The sequence below is a fragment of the Caretta caretta genome, chromosome 10 (assembly GCF_965140235.1).
Source record: "Caretta caretta isolate rCarCar2 chromosome 10, rCarCar1.hap1, whole genome shotgun sequence".
NCBI classification, from domain to species: Eukaryota; Metazoa; Chordata; order Testudines; family Cheloniidae; genus Caretta; species Caretta caretta.
This window is the reverse complement of record NC_134215.1, coordinates 12,788,931-12,807,973: the sequence shown is the minus strand read 5'-3', so window position 1 is coordinate 12,807,973 and position 19,043 is coordinate 12,788,931. Positions and strand designations below refer to the sequence as shown.

At 48.1% G+C, this 19,043-nt stretch overlaps 1 protein-coding gene across 5 annotated transcripts in view; it reads right to left on the bottom strand.

The window, feature by feature from the left end:
* Nucleotides 1-19,043, bottom strand: part of INTS1 (integrator complex subunit 1) — a 56,966-nt gene that overhangs the window by 7,953 nt on the left and 29,970 nt on the right. For 3 of the 5 annotated variants that reach the window (XM_048867942.2, XM_048867943.2, XM_048867948.2), the window contains 7 exons: nt 18,744-18,936; nt 18,385-18,512; nt 17,499-17,611; nt 16,782-16,895; nt 15,605-15,675; nt 14,900-14,991; nt 14,630-14,739 (listed from right to left, as the gene is read on the bottom strand). In XM_048867942.2, the coding sequence (XP_048723899.2) occupies nt 14,630-14,739; nt 14,900-14,991; nt 15,605-15,675; nt 16,782-16,895; nt 17,499-17,611; nt 18,385-18,512; nt 18,744-18,936 (821 nt within the window). Of the gene's footprint in view, nt 1-13,487; nt 14,092-14,629; nt 14,740-14,899; nt 14,992-15,604; nt 15,676-16,781; nt 16,896-17,498; nt 17,612-18,384; nt 18,513-18,743; nt 18,937-19,043 lie in introns of those variants that run through there. The other 2 variants (XM_048867944.2, XM_048867946.2) reach the window with 1 other exon arrangement.

Sequence of the window (19,043 nt, the reverse complement as noted above, 5' to 3'; positions counted from 1 at the left end):
TGAATTTCAATGGGCAAAACACTAGAAATGCCCCCCCACCTCACCCCCACTCTCAGAGCACCTTTTCCCCACCGAAATCCTCCCCATCTTACCTGCACAGAGTGATTCAGAGATCTGCAGAGCTGGCTAAGTCTTGGACAGGTGAGTTCAGGTGTACTGGAGGATTTGAGCTGTCTCTGTTAATCCAGGTATGTCCAGGAACAAAGTGGAGATTGGTCCCCACCCTGCTATCTTTCCCCCAAAAAAACTAAATGTGAGGTTCCAATTAAATTACTGTGGTGGTCGGGGAGGGGTCTCTGCTGACCCAGTCATGTCCAGTGAAACCGAGAGCTGGTCTGGACTTTCCCAGGTGTGTCCATGTAGGAGGCAAACTGCAGACAGTCTCTGATCACCCACTTGTCTCCAGCAGGTGTGAAATAAAGAAACTTCTTACCTGAAGCCTCTTTTCCAAGGCCCTCCTTTCCCCTCCCCTATTCAGACACTAAATTAACTTCTTCACTTCAAAGAAACTCTTCAATCAATTAGAGGGGAGCGTGAGCAGGGATTGAATTTCCAAGTAAATATTCCCACTAATGGCTCCCTAGCAGTGACCCAGAAAAGCTGTCTCATCTGCAAGAGGAGTTCACAGAGCTCTCTCTAAACAGGAGACAGGAAGAACTGCCACCAAGATTTCAGCTGAGCCAAATGAGACATCTGAAGCTATCTCCACTTTACATGGTATCATGTTCACTATGGAGGGAGAGCCCCAAGCTTTCCAGTCAAGAACAGATTCTCCTGCAGCTCTCCTGTCTCCATCGCTGTCTCTCCATTTGCACAGATTACTCTAAATTTCTCTGTTGGGAACACGGAGCAAGGGAATGAAATCCCACAAAGCCAGGATATTCTGCCTTCCAGAATTACCCCAGGCCTAAGATTACTGGGCATTTCTCCTACTGTTTATTTCCAGCTGGATTTTGCACAGCTTCTCCAACAGCTACGGTATTAATTTTGCTCTTGTGGATTTGTAGGAAGAATTAAAAAAGTAACTAATGACAGTGTGTCCAGCAAGAACAAACTGTTAGTGACTAGAAATGAAGACAAGAGACAGCGGAGACCAGAGCTCATTGGAGCAGGGGGAGAAGAAACTCAGAAGTATGAATAGAGGACTGAGAGCATGGTTGGCTAGAGGCAGCAGAATCTGAGAACAGAGGCCACTGGATTACAGAGGCAAAGGCCTGGGAGCAGTTAAGAGGCCAGGGCGTGGGTGCAGCTACAGCCCCCGAGGTGTTTGTGACTAGAGATGGGAGACCAAAAAGCAGCAAGCAACAGAGAACGTGGTTTAGGCTGGCGAGGGCCTAAGAGCTAGATGCAGCCCAAGTCTATGGGGCAGACACATCTGGAGACAAAGGAATGGGAATGTGACCAGGAAAACAAAGCCTGTGGAAACGTGCCTCAAAATGCTGGGATGGCTACAGCAGGAATACAGTGTCTTGAGCCTGAGGAACTTGGTCTTTGCACTATTTGGGTAGTGCAGCTTAAATTCTTGAGGTCTCCAAGATTAAATGTGCCAGCACCTTAGGGAGCACACGAGAGCCTTGCAGGCTGTCTGGTATCAATCTTCACGCTGCTACGATGACATGCCATAGCTACCCGGACTTCTGAGGCTCCCAGAATTCTAGAGAGGGCTGGGTCCAGGAGCCAGCAGTTCAGGTTTGATTGATCATCATACAAAGAATTACCCCTCCCTTTTATGGCGAGGGCTGTTGTCAGTGAAAGATGAGACTCTGTAGTGACTCAGGCTTACTTCTCTCAGCTGGCTCCGCTGGGCTAGTGATTCCCTCCAGAACTGAACACGGGGCTCAGAGCCAGCAAGCAGCTTGCGAGCCTTTCCCCAGAAAGTCCCCTAGTCACGGGGAGGCACAAGGGTTTGTCTCTTGTAGCTTTCCCTTTCCGAACTGCCACGCCACCCCACCTCCCTTCAGGGTCCCTTCCTGCCAGCCTTTGAAAGTGGTTGGGTCACATCCCTGGAGCTCGGAGAGTGCCCTCTCGCTGGGTCGGAGTTTGAACTGTAACCACATCCCAAGTGGCACCTAGCTGAGAGCAACTAATTCAATTACTTCCATTTACCAAATTGATGCCTCCCCTCCCCAGCATGGACACCCCACTGCTGACAGACGGATGGCCTCTCTCTGTCCTGCTAACTCCAGGCCACCTAAGAGCAGTACAAGATAGTGCCTGCTTAGAGCACTTTCCTCCTCCCCCAACTTCAGCTCAGTTGCCAAGGAACGAATGACAGCCCTCAGCTGACCAAAGGAAGCTGGTCACATGCCCACTCTGAGCACAGCTGCAGGCTTCAAACATGCTAGGTGCTAAACAGCCAGGGAACAATTGATCCACCCCATCCAACTAGAGGAAATGCGTGTGGTGGCCTGAGGTGTAGACACAAGCCAGGTTGTTATGCAAGAGCTCTCGATTACAGAGATCTCCCCCTCCCCATCTCTTGGCCCATTCCCCCGTTGTTCACCCCACTTGGCTCCCCCACAACTCCCACTGTATTCAGAGCAACATCTGTTTTCCCGGACACCATAGGCACATGGTGGTGCTATCAGCCTCCCAGTAGGTCTAAACAACCCACTTCTGGCCATGGGGTGATTTTAATGTTGTACCACATACAGGATTGGGGAGGGGAGTGAAGGTTGGATACCATTCCTGGCCTAATTAGCCCATAGAATAGTCTCCCAAGGGAAGCAGTGGGAGCTTCCTCATCTGGGACGTTTCCAAACAGTTAGAGAATGAACTTGGGCATGTTCTGTAACAAAGGATCTTGCAGCAGCAGGAGGAGGAGGGGCCAGGTGACCTAATGGATTGTTGCCATTTCCCATGGCTCGGAGGTGGAGAACTTCGAGATTTCACTGATAAAATCAGAACAATGGACAATTTCTTCTTCCCTTCCATGGGCAAAGCCCAGAAGCCAGTGCAGCCTGGAGAAGGGAGGAGAGATTATCCTCCTGAGCTGTAACAGTGCTTCAATGCAGGGAATACATACTATATTCTCTGCAGCCGCTAGGTCAGGCCACTGGACTGATTGCAGTTTAACTCCTTGTTCCCCTTCACGAGCCTCCTCTCTACTAGGACATGTGCCTTCTTCAGGCAGGAGGGGATCCCAGCTCTAGCAGAAACACACCCTGAATGCAGAAGCGCAGAGCTCGGAAGGCAAAGCAAAGAACACCAAAGAGCAGAAAGTAACCTCCTCCCAAAGTGGTGGCCCTGAACGACATAGACACAAGTGGATGGAAGAGACAAGCTTTCGAGCTTTGGTCTTTTCCACCAACAGAAGATATAACCTCACCCAGCTGGTCTCCTCTCATGTCGTGGGACCACTATGGCTCCAACCACACTGCAATGGATGTAAGTGCTGAGCACGCACCATATTGCAACACCCTAACTCCGCACGGGTACTTTCAGTCAGCTGAAAGCGCGGGGAAGCTGCAGAGAAAGCTCTGCTTTGAAGCCAGTAAATCTTTATAGCTTGAGGGATCACACTCCACTCACTGGGCCTTGGAACCGGCTGGAGGGCAGTAACTGGGGCACAGGCTTGTACGAATGGCCAGCCACCAGCAGAGTCTGAACTACCGCTGTCCAGGGCAATGCCTGAATGATTAGCCCTTGATTTCGTTTTGATCCTATTGTGGGTACTGACGTCTCACTCTGAAGCTGCAGTGGGAGTGAACGATCGAATAAAAACTACGGTTAGTTTTCTTGAGAGAGAAATCATCACTGTCACGGGAAGCCTTCGCTGCCGTGGCCTGCTGTTTGCGGGAGGATGTGTAACCCCGCCATTGCTGCAACAATGAAGGAGCGATACCTGGTCTCCTGGAGAAGGAATTTGCCTTTCTTTGAAAGGGGACAGGCTGAAAGCTGAGCTGGGCAGCAGGGAGTCCTGCTAATCGGGGAGGCTTTAGAAACACTGAACAGAGGGAGCAGGAATGGGGGGAAAGGGAACAGAGGGTAAGACAGTTGTGGGGGTGGAGGGGGGATACAGCAGGAAGGAGGCCATGGCAGACTGGAAAGGACAGAGCTAGGAGATATGGGTGGGGAAGAGGGAAGAAAAGGAGCAAAGGAAGGAGAGAGAGAGAGATGGGGGGTGCTGCAGGACAGGACTGAGATGGATGAGCAGAGCTAGGGCAGAACTAGACGTGCTAGGTGTGCTATAGGACTAGAGGAAAAGTTGAGGGGCAGAGAATTTGCACCCTACTTTCCCTGCCACCCTGGCTGTAGCCCATCACACCACAGCTCTAAGAGGCTTTAAAAGAGAGGAGAGGGACAGAGCCAGCCTCAGCTGTGCCTGCCTCAGAGTTTACCATCAAACCTGCTGCTGTTTCCATGTCAGTTTCTCTCACAGCCTCCTTCCTAAGGCTACATCTACACATAAATCACTACAGCAGCGCTTCAATGCAGACACTCCAGTGACTAGAGGGCTTCTCCATCGCTGTCGCTAGGTCAATGGAAGAATTCTTCCATTGACCTAGCACTGTCTACACTGGGGGGGGGGAGGGGGGCAGGGTAGAATTTACTGGACACCATTAAATTAGACTTGAATAAAGACTGGGAGTGGATGTGTCATTACACAAAGTAAAACTATTTCCCCATGTTTATTTTTCCCCCCTACTGTTCCTCACATGTTCTTGTCAACTGCTAGAAATGGCCCACCTTGATTATCACTACAAAAGGTTTTTTTTTCCTCTCTTGCTGGTAATAGCTCATCTTACCTGATCACTCTCGTTACAGTGTGTATAGTAACACCCATTGTTTCATGTTCTCAGTGTATATAAAATCCCCCTACTGTATTTTCCACTGCATGCATCTGGTGAAGTGAGCTGTAGCTCATGAAAGCTCATGCTCAAATAAATTTGTTAGTCTCTAAGGTGCCACAAGTACTCCTTTTCTTTTTGCGGATGCAGACTAACACGGCTGCTACTCTGAAAGAAAAAGTGAGACTTGGAAAGACCAGGAGACAATCAGAAAACATCCACTGTATCGGATGCTAAACATGTTTGCAGCATTGACGACCTCAGAGGTGAGACAGGCACCCCTGAAGGCGAGACAACAAATAGGAGATAATGATGGGAAGCCCGACAATAACCATCAAATGGTAACAGCAGAAAACCCCAAGATTAACACCACGTAAGGACTAATGATTGCAGGATGACATTGCAAAATGCATGGACTCAAATGGGAATTTACAACTATAAAGCTGGGGTGTTTTGCCATGGAACTCTGGGTTCAGTCCTGCAAAGCCTTGGAGCATCGGATCGCAATTGACAGAGTCCAGCTCCTCACTCGTGCTCAATCTAACTGACCGTTAGATTCCCTCAAGCTACAACAGACTGGTAACTTTAAACAACAACTGGCAGGAGTGTGTGTGTGCGCACGCGTGTGCGACTGAAAAGCATATGCTAACTGTTGTATTTTCAATAAATGCGGCGTATTTGCCTTTGCCCCCGAAAAGATCCCGTGTGTTTCGTATGAGCATAACATCCTCGCTTCCTCCATATCCATATATTGTTTCATACACGCTCTCATTGTTCTTACTTATAGCCTTCCCCTCTTCTAGAATCAAACCTACGTGTTTCTGCCAGGAAGTTCTCGAAATTCCTCACTTTCTCACTCCATATCTTTCAGACAGGTAAATCTTATTTTTGATGTTCATTATTCATTCTTTCCATATGTTCAAACCATCTTAACTTTCCAATTATTATCCTGTTTGCAATTTAATTTTAACATTTATATTATCTTCTTATCCTAACATTAATTAATGTTCTATTAATCAATGTTCTCCAGCACATATTTCTCAATAAAAGCATTCCCACTGCATTTATTTGGATTTCATCCTAATATCACAAACTAAGTATATACCTGTGGTAATGGAATTTATATTAATTATTTTTATGCCTAATTTACAGATGGCAAAGCGAGGCCCAATTGACATATTTATCAAGCAGAGACATCTGGTTGCTGAACACGCAATTCTGAATCAGATGACGCCAATGTAAATGAAACCGAAGTATTGTCAACAAAAAGAATTCATACTAGCTTTACTCAGAAATAGACGCCTCATACATTCAGTTCAGTTTTGTAGCCACAAATGATGATGGACTGCCAAAACCGCAGTGTGTTATTTGTGGTGATGTGTTGGCTAACGACGCAATGAAGCCGTCAAAGCTCAAGAGGCATTTAAATACAAAACAATGAAATTAGTTCAAAGCCGAAAGAGTTCTTCAAAAGAAAGCATGTTGATTTAAAAGGCCATCAGAAACAGATCTTTGAAGTGTCACACATAAATACTTGTGCTTTGCGAGCTTCTTATAAAGTAGCGCTTTGCGTTGCTAAGGCTAAAAAGCCATACACAACTGGTGAGACACTAGCGATAGGTGGTATTAAAGATGTTTGCATGGAAATGGTGGGCGAGCTGGTGGCAAAGAAAGTGGCTCAGGTGCCACTTTCAAATGACACTATAGCTCGACGAATTCACGATCTGGCTGACTATCTGGAAGATCAGCTCATAGGCTAGATTAAATTAGCAAAGTACTTTTCTTTGCAGCTTGATGAATGTACAGATGTTGCTAATACAGCAATTCTGATGGTGTACGTGCGCTTTGAACATGAGGGTGATTTGAAGGAAGAGTTTTTGTTTTCTGCTTCACTACCAACAAAAACAACTAGTTCTGAAGTGTTCAAGAGTGTGAGCGACTACATCGTTAACAAACATGGGTTGGATTTCAAGTTTTGTGTAGGCGTATGTTCTGATGGCGTTGCCGTGATGACAGGACGGCATTCTGGAGTCGTTACCCAAATTAAGGCACTTGCACCCGAATGCACGTCGACACACTGCTTCCTTCACCGAGAAAGTCTTGCAACAAAAAAAAACACGTCAACAGAACTAAACAGTGTGCTCAGCGAGGTCATAAAAATTGTGAACCATGTAAAGGCGAATGCTTTAAATTCAAGACTATTCGCTGCATTATGTGATGATATGGGAGCTGATCATAAACAGCTCCTATTGCATGCCGATGTACGTTGGTTATCGAGGGGAAAAGTCCTGTCAAGAGTATTTGAGCTCCGAAACGAGCTTGCCGAGTTTCTTCATGACAAAAACCAATTGGTCACAATTGTTCCGAGATGTGGACTGGATAGCCTAGTTGGCTTATTTGGCCGATATCTTTGCCATCTTTAACAATCTCCATGCAGGGAAGGATGGCTTCATGTCTTACAATGGCAGACAAGATCGACAGACAGAAACGAAAGCTAAAAGCATGGAAGAGTCGAGTGTCAAGAGATCGTTATGACATGTTTCACAACTTAGCGACAATCATCGCCGATGCAGGTGAAGACCTTGATGTTACATCTCTACGAAATATCAGTGAACACGACAAATTTGGCAGAATATTTTGAGTTTTACTTTCCAGCAGAAGAAGATCCATGGAAGACTGGATGGATCTGAAATCCGTTTATTCCACTGAAAGATGACTTACCGGTCACTATGGAGGATAAATTGTTGGAGCTGGCTGCTGGCTAAAGATTGAAGATGAGTTTCGAAACTACAACATCACTTGCTTCCTTTTGGATAAAAGTGAAAGCAGAATATCCTGAGCTTACTGAAATTGCTCTGAAAACTCTTCTCCCATTTCCTTCAACGTACCTCTGCGAGACTGGCTTCTCAACCATGAATGTTATTAAGACAAAGTACAGGAATAGTATGGATAGTCATTCTCCATTGCATGTGGCAATGTCCTCAGTTGAACCACGACTGGATAAACTGACAAAGAAGCAGGCTCACCTTTCACATTAGTAAAGGCTAAGGTTTTAACATGCTTATTATTATGTTAATACATTTTTTTATAATATCTTTATTAGGAGACTTTGCTGGTTTGATTTTTAAATATTTTTATTTGTATTGTAATATTGTATTATTTGTTTACAAAATAAACAAAATTAAAATGTCTGCCAACTTTTATTGTATTCATTATATTGTTTCCAATATAAATTAATATTACTACGAATGTTCAAATAATATTTTCTTGGATCATAAACGAATAATAGTCATTTTATACTACCCGCACAGACGCATAGCCTTTCAGTCTGTCTTCAAAGTATTTAAATGGGAACATCTCCACATGTACGCCACACTCCCATTCCAATTAATACAGTGAAGAATGTTAGTTTTTCTGATCTGATGTGCTACGTGCCTATGCGAAAATGATAATAATGTGGTACAAATATGGTACCAGTCCCTGGCAAATATGGTACCGGTTCCAGGCACATTGGGGGAAAAAAACTGCCAGTCCGCCACATCAGATAGTTTGAGAAGCACTGCTCTAGGGGACAGTGAGAAAGCGCTCACTCTCCCTGCTTAATGGTTACACTAGACTGTCTCTTCCCACTAACCTGCAAAAGCAAAAAGGCCTGCAGGCTTTTATAGGATTTCTGCCAGCTGCAAGCAAGGAGCTTATGGGACCACATACTGAGACCCTTGTTCTGGAGCAGATACACAACCAAGCCTAGGTACACAAGCAAACTGGAGTGCAGCCGAGGTATGGGCTGCTCAGCCCAGAGTGACTGCATGAAGGACGGGGCTGGTGTCCTGAAATCACAGGCATGGATGCAAGGACCAGAAACCACAGGATGGAAAGGGGGCTGGGGGAGGATGTGCAGTGAGAGACCTGCAGGGAAGACGGGAGAAGGCTCTCTCAACACAGAGTCTCGCTCCTCAAATAGGAAAGACACATGGAATGTCTGGACCTGCATCCCCTTTTCCCACCATTGCCCTTTGGTCCTGACTGACCATGTCCTCTCAAATCCACCTGGAAATCCTATGGGCACATGCAATCCTAGCTACTCAGGCTGGTGAGTGGGCGAATCCTGTCCCCGGGAGCCCTGAACCCAGGAGGGCCATGCTTGTGTGTCAGTGAGGGAGCGGGAACTGTGTGTTTCCCCAGGGCGCCCTGGGGCTAATGCAAGAATTGAGCTCCAGCCCCAAGGCAGAGCAATAACTGAGCAGCAGCAGCTCTCTCCAGTGCTTGGAGGCAGGAGAGTGATGCTCTTGCCCCTTCCTCTACCTTCTGCTGGTGTGGGAGGAGACTAGAGACCTGCACCTTAGTTCCAGTCCCTGCTATGATCCCCAGGGAAGCAGTCGGGGGGAGGCTGAGGTGTTTCTTGGCCCTTCCCCTTTGGGCGCTAGTCCAGTTGGTCCCAGAGACAGGTATCCCCCTCCCTGCTGCCAATGCACATCAGTTCTGATCTGAAGCACCCAGCTCTGCCAGTCTGGACCCCCAGCTCTACTACTGCTCCTAAAGTCCGATAAGCTTCACCCCCTACTATTCCAGTCCGGGGTCTCTCCTTGGGACACTGCCAGTTCTGCAAAGCATTTGCAATGGCAGAGACTAAAACAAGACCACCGCCCTCCTTAGGCTTTTACAATGGTTCCACAGTTAAACCCAGACCCCAGATCAGGTGGAAGTTTAATGCATTAATTCATTGCAGCAGGGAGCCCTTGGAAAGATCCTTATCCACTTCCATATCAGATCCAGCGTGGGGCTCTTCTCGATGGGTCCCCGGGTAACAGATAGTCATAGCTCTTGGAGACAGGGAAGCATTCCCAGTTGTGTGTTCTCAGACTGTCTGTAACTGGATCCCCCTGCACCAGGCTGTCTGCATTCAGTCCTGGATCATTTACAGAGTAAAGCTGAAACATCCCTTCAAAAAGCGACTGGGCTGAGAGGGAGGAGGGAGCCCAATCACTCAGGCATCAGACTTCAAAGCAGGAAACACGGTCAGCAAGGGGCGCTCACCTCCAGCAGCAGTTGGCCAGAGCAGCTCACCCCGATGGAAAAGAGCCAAGGCAGCATGAGGCAAAGCAGGCAGGTGAGCAGGACACACACAATATCCAGCAACTTCTCCCCTGTCAGGAGGCAGCTGGTTTGCTCAGAATCTGGGCCAGTTAAAAGCCTCCTAGTCACCTGTTAACCAGCAGTTTACACGTCACTGATACCACAGCACCCAGCGACAGGCTGAACACGACAGAGATGACCGGATACCAAACACGCCTGCTTTCCCGGGACAAGCAATTCAGCTTGGATTGCCTCTCACGGGACAGGTTCAGAAGGATTTATCTACTGAACAAACGTATGGTTCAGATGCAGTTTCTGCAGAAGCGTTCATGTGTACAGACCTGGGATATAGCAGGTAAAATGTTAGTGGTCTATAAGTCACTGAGCGTCTCTCCCTAGCCCTGCGTGTCTGGTGGCTGCCCCACTTGGGAGGGGAGTTCCCTTCTGGAGCTCAGACACTTCTCTCCAGGCTGACAGCACTCAGGAGGCAGCAAACTCAGCCCACGGGCTTTCAAGGGAGCCGTTCAATCCCGTGGCAGTGCCTCCATACAAGCTCAGTGCCACAGAGCAGAGGCTCGAGGAAGCTGGTTTGGCACCTGTGCCTCTCTCTAGCGTTTTTGCTCAGAAGAGACCCTCAGCCCAAGGCAGACGAACCACGGTGGTGATTCCACTGTGGCCATCCTGGGCTCCTCCAGTAACTACCTATCCACCCCATTCCCAACAAATGGAACCATTTATAAACCTCTCCCCTCACTTCTCTACCAAGGGAGCTTTTAGATCACTCTCCCCAAAGCAGAGGGCTTTATAAGGCCTGCAGTGGATAGCGCTGTCAGTTTAGCTCAGCTCTGCTACTCCCTCTTGGAGGAGGGGAGGAGAGAACCAGCTCAGCCGGACAGAGATGAAACACAGTTATAAACAAGCACTGATTAAAAGGCGGGCCAGTGTCATTGCATCAGTAACGCCGTCGCTAACCATTTTTGAACTGTCACTTCTCCCGTCCCAGATAAGAGGGGTTGGGCTGCAGGCCCATCATCCCTGCATTCCACTCCAGCGGCAACATACTCCCCGCCTCGAGCTGTCTTGGCACTTCAAGGTGCCTCGCCTTCAAACCTCTCGCACAAAAGCCCCCAAATTAAAAGCACCGGGAACTCAACCTGAACATTAATACTGGCATGCATTAGTGATCCTATTAGTCCCCAGCCGCAGCAGCCGCACTGCATTCCCAGCCTCAACGACAGATCGCAGCTGGAACATCTAACTCAGTATTCTCATAGGCTCCAGTATTTATAATGTGTCCATCGCCGTAGGATCTAGGCATGGGAGGGGTTGATTCAATGGAATGCACAGAAGGCAGCAAGTCATAAGTGATGCCTCTTATTCAGTGAGATAAAGACGAACTCCAGCTAGGCTAGAGGGGCTGCCGCTGTCCTGCCAGATCAAGTGACTGCACCATTCACATCCTGGCCACCCACGTTTCCTCTCACACTCCCTCCACCTCTGAACTAACTTGCCGGTCTCGAAAGGGAACAGTTCAAAGCCAGGCACATGCAATGCAGCTGCCCCCCACTGCACTCTACCAGCAATCTTGTTTGTCCACACACCCATCTCTGCCAATGAACCCAGAGTGTGGCCAGGAAACACCTTCTGCTATTCCAGACTGGGACACCTGCAACATGGCTGTTTGCCAAACACACCTGGGAGACCCCTTGTTTCATGAACAGAGGCAAATTAGCAAATGCAACCAACAACATGGTGTTTGTTTTCGCCCATTTCAATGTTTAATTCATTTGAACAAAGACTTTGAGATCCAACTCTGCATTTGGGATTTTCAATGAACCCTTTCTGCAGGGGGGTTCAGGAGCGGGGTACAAGCTGACCCAGTGCTCGGCCAGTGTATTTCTTACTAACCTCCTCTCCCTCTTGCTGTCACCGTCCCCAGACATTCCCACTCCACCTGACACAAACCACTCTGCAATGGCTCCTCAAATCCTGCCCTGCAGCCTCCTGGCTATTCCTGACCTATACCACTGGGGGAGACACCTGCTTAGTGTGATGAACTGTGAAGAGGTTTTAATGATGCTCAATAAAGGGACTAAGTTCAGAATAGCCAACAGATTTCATCTGTAACCTTTCAAATGCGAACCCAGGGCATTAATCCCACTGTCACTGAGACCCTCAGGAAAAAAACATACTATTTTATTGACTTGATCTTCAGCTTGTTTCTTCACTTAATTTATTTCTAGTTAACTGTTACAGCCCCTTCATTGGTTGTAAAGCAGATGCTCTGGAAAACAGGAGTACATTGCATCATGAATTGATGGCTCTAATCTCTTTATTTAAAAGCCCAGGTAAGAGACTGATGGGCTGTGGTTAGAGTTGTCTGGGGTTTTAGATACCTCCCCCGGCTTTAGCCTTCTCTTAGTGGGTTCCCCTCCCCTGTGAACTCCAGCCAGTGAAGAGAATTGGGTGAGAGACACCAAAGGTGCCTCACATTTTCCCCAGGGCACATGAAAAGATGCCAGACTAACAGCAGTGGAGAGCGGAGTCTTCTACTTATCCTCAGAACAGGTAGAGAAAAGGCAGGGGCAGTACAGGCTTCCCCACTGCGGCCTCAGCCCTGACAGAGGGAGAGTAGTTTAGGCGATGTCTACACCCGAAAAAAGTGCTCTTAACTCTGGTTAGCTTACTTGGGTTAAGAACACACTGTTTTGTGCAGTGTAGACGTACCCTGAGGTCTTGGCTTCTCTGCTGAGAATACTAACAAACGAGCCAACTGCGTGGTGCATCCTTGTCAATGAGGAACATACTTCTCCCACCAGCGCATTTCATTGCCCAACAGCAACCAGGGTGCAATGACCATCTCTACCACCTGCAGACCTAGAGGTGAAAGGAGCCATACCTTAGTCATTACTGATTACGCTGCGTTAAGCCAAACTGCATTGACACCATTCCTGGGATATGGCAAGAGACCAAGGGGAAGGAAATAGGACCGCCAGCATATTAAGCAGAGACTAAGAAGATGTGCTTAATTGTAAGGGGAGGGGGGAACCTACTAGTCTCTGCTCCTCCCACACTCCTGCGGTCATGGGTATCCACGCTGAAGGACCAAGCCACACGGCCTGCCCTCCCACCTGGAGATAAGGAGTCTGCCTGCAGGGATACTGGTGCACGAAGTAAATGGCAGAACCCAAGGGAAAATGGTTGTCGGATCATCAAAGATGCTTTCTGTGTATACTCTGCTGCCATGGAGGGGTTTCTGTGGGCGTAGCAAGGCACCCTTTGTTGACATACAAAAATAGTAATGAACAGCAATCCCTAATGTGGCAGCTCTGGCTGCCACGGCCCAAGCACGGAAGGTCAATCTGGCAGAGGCTGGGCCCACCTCCATATCCTCCAGAATGGTTTTCTGCTTGTGCAGCAGAAGGAACAAGGAACAAACGCACGCTGCTGGCAAAGGGGAAGAGTCCACTTTGGCTGTAGAGGGCTGCAACTAGGTTTTCTGTAAAAGTCCCGTCTTGCGGAACAGCCGTCCAAAGGAAAGACGGAGAGAGAGCCTAGAGAGGGACTCGGAGAAGGACCGAGCCTAACGCAGAAAAGCAGTAATGCCGGCAGGGAGCCTAATAGGAACTAGAAGAGTTTTAATTTAAAAAGGAGTCACAAACAGTAACACTGAGTCTCTTGCTCTGTACAGATTTCTGTGTTCCCTCCAACATGCAAAGGACAATCCAGAGGTCACAAGCTTAGAGAGCCCCCTGGCAACTCTCCCTTCCCCTACCCCAAATGCCATGGTCTCCTGGATGTGAGATGGTGATTGAAGTCATAGCCACTGCCCAACAGGAAGTGGTAAATACCATCCAAGATCCCAAGGATGTGGTCCCTTGTAATACACCATGCTTAGAAGCCCCTTTGCTCCCACCGAAGTGATGTCCTAAGTAGGATCTATCCCTGTATTCCTTCAGTCAGACCCCAGGCATGAGCTCTCCTTCTGCTTAGGCTGGCCTTCCACGATCACTCTCTCTTGTCCCCCCCAGCCCACAGGCTGGAATACAAAGTGCTTCCTCACAGCGATTCAAGTCAACTGGACAAATCAGTTCCTGGGGCATCGATGTTCACATCATGGCTTCCATATGCAGAACCTTCAAGGCCTCTGAAATCTGCGAGCTGGTGTCTATTTGTCCATACATCCCAACCAGAAAGGCCCTGTGCAATAACACTGCTGCATGCTCTGCGAAGGGGAAAAGAGAAGGGTAAGAGAACTGGTCTAACCAGTCCTGACTTGCCAGTAACAATCATACGGCACAGAGGAAGTGCTAGGACTAGACCCAGCAAGAGAAAACACCAGTGCAGCGGAACTAAGTTTTAAACTTTCCAGATGGGGAAAGGCAGTAACTACACACCATCACACCCAGGCATACAATTAACACTCCAGACAAGTATCTGATGAATACAAAGCTCCTTAACTCAAAGAGGAAAATTGCTACATGATCAGAACTGTTAGAGAGAAGCCAATGCTGGCAACATGGGGAGTCCCCGCAATAAATTCCTTCCGTGGCGTTCAGAGTGAAGCTGCCACTGGGCAGGCCAGGAAATAGCACCGAACCAAGCACCAATGTCTAGCGAGAACTTCCCAGGAAATTCCAGTTTCCAATACAGACACAAATAAATCCAACACTGAAAGCAGTTGAAGGAGATCCTCTGGAAAAATCAGTTTCCAGCCTCTCACGGCTGAGTGTGCAGCAGCAAACGCAGAAGCCTAGACCTACCTTGGCAGAGAAGGGTGTATTCAGGAAGGTTTCTCAGCGCTGTCTGCACCACCTCAAAGTCTCGGCTGCCAAGGCAGTACATGAAAGTGGGGAGGAAATCAGCAGCAATGCTGGGAACAAAACATAGCACCGTCTTAGCATCCCCACTCTTAGCATCAAGGGAGCAAGAAAGAGTCAGAGCCGTACATAGGACAATGCAGGGCACATGGCTGACAGAGGAGGAAGTGACTCAGGAGAAGCCTGACATTCATGGATATCTCCATTTCTCACCTGGGGTTGTTCTGAATTGAGCGCAGAGCCAGGCTGAAGGCCAGATTCCGGCAGGACTCTTCTGAAGAGCTCATCAATCTTTGCAGGTTAGTCTGAGAGGAGACAAGGCTGATCAGCAAGAGATCCCATGGCGACACTGAGAACAAGCACTTCAGGCTCACATTACCACCTGTGCGGCACTGCTCCAGCCCGCTAACCATCTATCCAGCAAGTTAATGCTGAGCCAGGGTCACATGCAGGGGATTTCTATCTGTAAGAAGGATCAGCCAGTTGTGATTGCTTTAAGCATCCAGAGGGGTTTTTCTCTTGCTCTAAACAGGACAATTGGATCTACATCCATTTCCCTGGTCCCTCACGAAGTTTTTCCTGCAGAACTGTTCCCCTTTCTCTCTAGACTGATATTACGGGGTGACAGGGACCCAGCGTAATGGAGAGAAGGAGAGGGGAAGTGTGTGTGCGTGTGTGTGAGAGAGCACACGTGTATAAATGGCTTAGTGCACACACTCATGTAGCAGTTGAAGGCCTAAACTAACTGAGAAGGTAATTCCTCACAACTGGCCTACCCACAGACACCGTGATAATGACCTGATAAAGCAGAGGGAAAACACCACCTGAATAAACTGTGCAAGGTAGACTCTGCTGCAAGGAATCCCCCATCACAGCAAGTGAATTTCCAAAGGCCACTTCTGGGCTACATATACTCACAGCAAAAAAGGAGAGAATTTCTGGTCTCCGTCTGGACATCTCATCAACATCACTCAGCACCTCCAGGATATCTGGGGGGAAAGTCACAGATGGAAAAGGGTAAACCTTCCTTTCAACATAGCGGAGTCCGCAAAGCTCCAAAAGGAACATTTGTCTCAAACACAAGAGTCCTCTGCTGAGCTATAAAGTCTTAACCTGGCATGCAAAGCTAAAAGACAGAGATGATGCTTCAAAGAGGACCTTAGAAGGATGCTCTGTACTATGGATCAACACCTCCAGAACTGCCCCAGCAGAGGCCGCATTAGCTGCTAGCATTGCTGTCTGTGGCAAGTTTCAGTTCTGGATCAATTTCAGTTGTAACAGAGACTGATCTTTATATAAGGCCTCATACCGCAACATCATGACAAGCAAATCTGCAAACCATGCACACGTAGGGATCCTGTTCCCTATTTCTGAGTTGGGCAGCAGTGGGCTAACCCCACACAGTAATGTCCCAGATCAGGATAGTGAAGAATACTGGATGTAAATGATATTAAAAGAACCTTAGAGAAGCAAACTGTAGCTCCCTAGGATACTATGCTAACAGCCTGAACTTCTGTGGAGAGCACAAGGGGATTTTTGATAACCTAAAATGGGGAGCCGGAACTTTAAATGTTATATCTCATCCAAAAAGACGGCACTTCCAGCAACACAGCACCCCAAATGCTGTGCTGGGACACTGGTTCAGTACTGACCCTTAGCAAAGTACCACTCAGCGAATCAACCACATCACTTCCCAGAGCACCTAAATTGTCCTGGGAGGTCTCCCATCCAAACACAGAACAGATTCAACCTTGTTTAGCTCATGAGATGCATACTGGCTTTAGGAGATTTGCAGCTTCTCTTACCGGGACTGCATGGTTTAGAAGACTATAGGCTATGGTTTCAATTCTAGATGAACTTGTCTGGCTGCTGGTGGCGTCCCTGCACAGGGCTCATGGCTGCAAACCAGCTTCTCCTGTCCCAGCCAAATACTAGTTGAGCTGATTTTTGTCTATATGCTTCCTGTAGTTCTGGTCTAACATTCTCGGGAAGTGTGGCTAGGAGCAGCTACCATGTTCCAGCCAAAAGGAGGTGGGTAGAGTGATTCCTGTCTGTAAAGTCTATGAGGTGCTCTGGGAAAGCGGTCTCCACTTACCCTCCACAGTCTGGCCCCTGGAGAGTCTCTTCATGTATGGGGCCATTTCCGCTGGAGTGAGGGGAGTGAAGAGGGACACACTGACCAGGGGCAGAGAGCCGGCAGCTGCTTCATCTGGGACAGAGAGAAATAGTTAACTCCCAGGCATGCTCTGCACATTTAAAATGAAGGTGAATCTGGCATTCCCAGTCAATGGATTACATCACTGTCTACTGTCCCCTTACCAGGGCATCTGCTCAGAGAGGAAAGGGAGAGGTAACTATCCTTAGCCCCTGTAACACCCACAGAATTTCCTAAGGGACAATCCTATCAGAAGTCAGGATGATGTCTATGAGTAGGGAAGGAGCAGATGTATCCTTAGGAGATCTTCCTGAAGGGCTAGCCTGAAGACAAGCAGAGGAGAGCAGACTCCCTAGCAATATATACCTTTGGTGCTGCTATTCCACTGCATTGGGAAGCTCCGAGAGTTATAACAAGTGAGAAGTCAGTATTTACCCCTTCCCAGGCACTGGTTTCACTACTGCTGACCAGTTCCTCACAGGAACGTCTATGAGGACACAACCTTCACCCTCAGTTCCTTTCCTTCCCCCCTTCACTGTCCTATTAGAGCTGGGAGTGCAGAGCTCAGACTGAAGTCCACATAGAAGCAACAGAACTCCAAAACATAGCACAGGGGTGGGGATCATTGATCTAGCCCAAAGAGTTACACACACTCACCATCCTTTTCTTCTTCAGAGCCTCTGTCCAAGACACCACTCTTACTGGGCAAGCTTAGCCCAGCCAGGAGAGATTTCAGCATCACTAGGTCACTGTTATCTGATGACAGGTCACTATGGTGAAAGAAAAGGCATCTCTGGCATAAACCAGCAACAATCAGCTCAACATCCGGGAGTGAAAAGGAACAAGCTGAGGGTACATGTATGAATGTGAACGTGTGGGGAAGAGGAACAAAGATTAGTTTCAGTCACTGTGGGAGAAGGAGAATAAAGGGTAGAGAAGGAGGAATCAAGTAATGGACAAAGAAGCGTCAACAGACGAGAGAGAAAACAGACAGTAGCCAGAACTGCTGAAGCAGCATGGCAACTCCAGCTCCCTCCCTCTAGGGGGGGCCAAAATATATTGTCCCATGTACTTGCAGATGGGACCCTGTATCCACTAGTCTGGGGGAGAACTCTGCTGCTGCCTGCCTGGTAATATGCAGTGTCCTATGTGTGCGCGTTACGAAACCTAGGCTCTATTCCTGGAGTCTCTGTGAGCTGCAGCCAGTCTCTTAACCGTCCTGTACCTCATTTTCCCATCTGTAAAAGGGACACTATTGCTCATGTACCTTTTAAAAGCACATGGAAATCTCTAGGGAAAAGCAGTGTAATAAAAGCTCAATAGTAACTTTGCTCTTGTTGTTTCTTATCTGGTTAGGAGACTGTGACTCCAGCAATTTATTTATTTTTAAGGTGGACAGCAATCCCAACAGATGGCCCTTTGCCTGTGCATCAGCAAAAACTACTGAATTTGCTGGCAGCCAAGTAATGCCAGGTAGATGGGCAATCACAGCGGGGGGGGGGGCACCATAGCAATGGGAGTAAGGTCAGAATAGAACACTTACTGGAGCGGGTCAGAATGTTTCTGCAGGAAAGACACAGCAGCCTGGGCATTGCACGTGATGTACTTGTGAATGAACTGGACGAATTTGGTAATGAAGGCAGCCAGATGACGTGAGGACTTCCTGTAATTCTGGAGGGATGGAGGGAGACCACACTTAACCGAAACCACTAACACCCAGGGGAAGCCTGAAAGTCCACACGTCCTTCCCCTCCCCGTTCGTGCACATGTATTCGTACAAGCACACACAGTATACACACATGTAAAGTGTGACACACAGCACCCTGAGATGGTCAGATACCAACTTCTCCCCCTAGTAGTTGGCTGGCTGTATGCAGTCTGTAAAGGGTAATGTTCTCCTACCAGTAGCAGGCGAATGAAGGAGAGAAGACAGTCCCATAGCGCCCCCTGGTGCTCACTCTGGAACACCTGTGGCTGAAGCAGCTCCAGGATCCCCAGGACATGGATGAAGAAAGTCAGGTGGTTCTGTTGCCGAAACTCCTGGAAATTGAGATGTACCCGCCCATGAAGCAGAGCTGCGATCATTGGCAAGTGTCTGAAATGCAAAAGTAAAGCATTAAATTCCAAAGCCCTTCCAGAGCAACTGTGTAACAGAATCAACTCTAAGATATTCAGCTCATCCCTCTCCTCAGCCTCTGCAAG